The 4248-nt window shown below is 47.0% G+C and overlaps 1 protein-coding gene across 1 annotated transcript; it reads left to right on the top strand.

Moving 5' to 3' along the window:
- The first annotated feature begins 232 nt into the window (after window positions 1-232).
- Window positions 233-1742, top strand: tada2b (transcriptional adaptor 2B). Its single transcript, XM_072576988.1, has one exon. The coding sequence runs from the start codon at window positions 281-283 to the stop codon at window positions 1610-1612; it is 1332 nt and encodes a 443-aa protein (XP_072433089.1). The 5' UTR covers window positions 233-280; the 3' UTR covers window positions 1613-1742.
- Window positions 1743-4248: the final 2506 nt, after the last annotated feature.

Below are 4248 nucleotides of genomic sequence, written 5' to 3' on the forward strand. Positions count from 1 at the left end.
TGCACAACTGACTTATATATGTAGGAATTTTGAAAGCAAAAGTTTAACTCATGCATGTCCACACAGGGTCGTTCAACAACTACAGCAACACTTAGGTGCTTTGACAAAACAAGATTCCTCCCAACTCTGTACAGAGTGACAGTCCATTAATTGAATACCCTCCCCCAGTGCTCCCTTCCCAGCGCCTCCAGGTGGCGCTCTCTGGCGCATGCTCGAACAGTCGGCGAAAGCCGGGTGGGCCGGCAGGCGGGAGGGCGAGAGCGCGCAGGCTCGTCGCACAATGGCGGAGCTGGGTAAGAAGTACTGCGTCTACTGCCTGGCTGACGTGACGAGCCTGCGGCTCCGCTGCACCGAGTGCCAGGATATCGAAATGTGCCCCGAGTGCTTCTCGGCCGGCGCCGAGATCGGGCAGCACCGTCGCTGGCACGGCTACCAGCTGGTGGACGGCGGGCGGTTCACGCTGTGGGGAGCCGAGGCGGAGGGGGGCTGGACGAGCCGGGAGGAACAGCTGCTGCTCGATGCCATCGAGCAGTACGGCTTCGGCAACTGGGAGGACATGGCCGCGCATGTGGGCGGGCGCGCTCCGACGGAAGTGATGGAGCACTACGTCAGCATGTATATCCATGGCAACCTGGGCAGAGCGTGCATCCCGGATTCCATCCCGAACCGCGTGACTGACCACACGTGCCCGGGGGGCGGGCCCCTCTCGCCGAGTTTAACGGCTCCCCTGCCGCCGCTCGACATCACCGTGGTGGAGCAGCAGCAGCTCGGTTACATGCCGCTGAGGGACGACTACGAGATCGAGTACCTGCAGGACGCCGAGACCCTCATCAGCGGCCTGGCCGTCAACTACGACGACGAGGACGTGGACATCGAGCTGAAGCGGGCCCACGTCGACATGTACGTGCGCAAGCTGCGGGAGCGGCAGCGCCGCAAGAACATGGCCCGCGACTACAGCCTGGTGCCCGCCTTCCTGGGCAAGGAGCGCAAGGACCGGCCGCTCAAGCGCAAGGTGACCAAGGAGGAGAAGGAGCTGCGGGCCAAGCTGCGGCCCATCTGCCAGTTCCTGTCCGCCAAGGAGTTCGACGACTGCTTCGACAACCTGCACAAGGAGCGCGCGCTGCGGGCCAAGATCCGCGAGCTGCAGCGCTACCGCCGCAACGGCATCGCCAAGACCGAGGAGTCGGCCGAGTACGAGGCGGCCCGCCACAAGCGCGAGAAGCGCAAGGAACTGCGCAACAGCGCCGCCGCCAAGCGCGGCAAGGACGAGGCCGGCAAGGAGGCGGCGGCCGCCGCCGCCGCAGCGGCAGCTGCAGCAGCCGCCGGCGCCGCCGCCGCTGCCGCCGCCGCCGCGGCCGCCGAGCTCAGCTCCATCGAGCACCTGTCCGGCTTCGACCTGCTCTCCGAGCGGGAGAAACTGCTGTGCGGCTCCCTCAACCTGAGCCCCACACGGTACCTGACCGTCAAGACCATCATCATCAAGGACTACCTGCAGAAGAGGCAGGGCATCCCTTCCAAGAGCCGCCTGCCCAGCTACCTCGACAAAGTCTTAAAGAAGAGGATATTGAATTTCTTAACGGAGAGCGGTTGGATTGCTCGGGAAGCTTCTTGATACTTCGCTTGTTTCCCGTCTGGAGGAAAATACGTTTTTGTTTTCATGCCACTCTGTCCCAAGAAAGGCAAAGGTGTTCCTCTTTTTTTTTAAAAAAAAAGATAAAGAAAAATGTTCAAATGATTCGTGTGCAACGGTCAGTCAGCCGTAGATAGGAATACAAGGTTTTCATATCACGGAATTTGACACAATCAAAGCAAACTTGCTCAAGATGCATTGAAGCAAGCATGCATATTAACCAAGCCTTGTTTTAAGACAGTTGAGCCATTAAAGGAGAACACTGCTGAAGGTCAAGATCAGAGCTACCTGAAAAATGGTGGTTACATCTGGCTGCTACCTTTTGGGGTGACAACCTTATAGCTTCACTGGCCCTAAATCAATAAACTGTCCCGAGCTTATTCTACTGATGAGCAGAGCAAGGACCTGCTAATCTACAGATTGTTCTGGCCTCATGGCAAGCTCTAATTCTGGTAGATAGCTAGAAGATGTTTGGAGTAGGAGGAAGGAGTGTAATATTGGATAGTTGTATTTAATGGATTTGCTAAAGGACTTCAAATTTTATGGCCTGTTTGTGATCCTGGGGGTTGCATTGTGTAAAACCTGGTCCATGTAAGTTGGTGGCAGGCCCCACTAACTTCTGAAAACAGAAAAGAAAATGATTGTCAAGAGGACAACCCTAAACTTTAGTCAAGATCTGAAAAATGTGCAAAACTTAGGCAGTTGTATTTTGAGTTTCTGCACAATTGATTCATTGGAATTCCTGTTATTTTAGTGGGGATGGTAATAGTGCATCAGGTTCTAGTTTGTAAATTCACTTCACAGCAGTCCTCTGATTTTGTTCAAAATGTGGATTTTTGAATGATCTTGTATGCCTCAATGAAAATATTGAGAATCTAGGTCTATATTTCAACAGGGTGTAAAATTAGTGGTCCATGTCACAATGAATCAGTGACATGAGGTTGGCACATTGATATGTTCAAACATTACTTTTAAATGTTATTTAAATCTTTTTGTGCTAATCTTACAAATTGCCTTCCAAGAAATATTTGTATACAGTCATTTAAATTATTAAATCAAATACTAATGGCTTATTTTTGCCACTTACTGCTGCTTTAAATTTTGAGCTTAATTTCAAAGATTTTCAACTAGTGAAACCTTTTATTCTTTCTCAGTATCATTCTTTTCTTTATCTTCACACAAGCAGTGTTTTCCCCTTTTACTATAAAGTGCAAAAAAAGTCCCATTCATAGGTTTGTGCCAGTTTCATTCTTAAGCTGTACGCTGTATGACATTGATCCTTTTAAGGTTTTTTGCATGAAGTAGCTCCTCATTGCTCTGCTTCTACCAACATCAACCAACTAAGGTCCAGGACCTCCCATGTTGGCAAATGCAATTTTGCTTTACACAATGTTGAGTTACGAGGGAGGGAGCTGATGTATCCAGGAGAAAAAACAGTAGTTATTTAAAAAATAAGCGCTGATATGTTGATGTTGGCCGGTCAATCTCAAATTATCCTTGGACCATATAACTGAGCAAAGAAACTACACTTCTCTCCAATGCAAAGATATTTTTGCAAAATGTATTACTCTGCAACAAAGACTCTGGGAGTTAGTGAGAACAGATGTGTATGTGTAGCCTTACTGTTGGCAAGTGGTGTGCCATGAGATTGCATTTTTAAAATTGTGTGTGCAGTCAAAATTTTAAGTGGGGGGGGAGAACAAATCAAGAGGCAATGCAGAATTTGTGGTTGACTTTTTATGCTAGAAAGCTAAAGTGATCACTGAAAAGATTTAATCACTGGTGGGTTATCAGTTTTTATCACTGTCAAGGATTTTTGAAATTAAGTTCAGTTAATTCTGACGTGTGCTGCATGGTGCTGAAGTCTTTTATGGTATCTGGATACAGATGGAAAGTACTTGTTGATCACCAAGCTTTTTCTTTCAGTTACTTTTAGTCTGGCCATTCTTAAATTCCTTTCAAGACGTAAAACCAGAAATCTTTTCTTATGGAAGAGGGATAATGCATTGAGCTGCAAAGTTGACATTTTTTTTAAATGGGGGGTGGGGGGCATGAATCTCAATTACATCCTCCTTTTATTTTCTTGCTTTGGGTATAATTCATTAAGGTATAATGGAACCTCAAAGGAACTGTTTATGTCAACCAAGTAGGCTGAAAGAGTTGTACCATTTTTAACTAAACTAGTTGGATCAAAACTACATGAATTAAATCTGCCACCTTTTGTACTGTACAGGTTAATTTGGGCAACTTTTAACAAGTAACTTTATGTAGTTACAGAATTGGCTTGGAATGTTGCAGAGCTGCACCAAAAGTTAAATGTGAATAAACATGCATTAAAATGTTACAAGACTACTTGCTAACTGTGCCAGTTTGTTGCAATAGATTTTTGGGAAATAATGGTGCTCCAAGAAACGTTTGAAGGTGCTAATGCTAAGAGAGAAAGGAGTAAGCTAGAAATTACTGTCTTTCCCCCTCCATGAAGAAACTCATTCCTTTCTCATTATTTAGTTTGTGTAACATAATAAATTTCCAGTCATGCTGGACAATTATCTTTTTTTTTAACAGCACAGAATATACTGACAAATTCCTGACTTTTCATGTATTGCTGGCCTACTGTA

This window comes from Chiloscyllium punctatum, chromosome 1 (assembly GCF_047496795.1).
Source record: "Chiloscyllium punctatum isolate Juve2018m chromosome 1, sChiPun1.3, whole genome shotgun sequence".
Taxonomy (NCBI): domain Eukaryota; kingdom Metazoa; phylum Chordata; class Chondrichthyes; order Orectolobiformes; family Hemiscylliidae; genus Chiloscyllium; species Chiloscyllium punctatum.

Bases quoted from the DNA above. Each gene is read 5' to 3' on its own strand.
- tada2b (XM_072576988.1), top strand. From the start codon at position 281: ATGGCGGAGCTGGGTAAGAAGTACTGCGTCTACTGCCTGGCTGACGTG.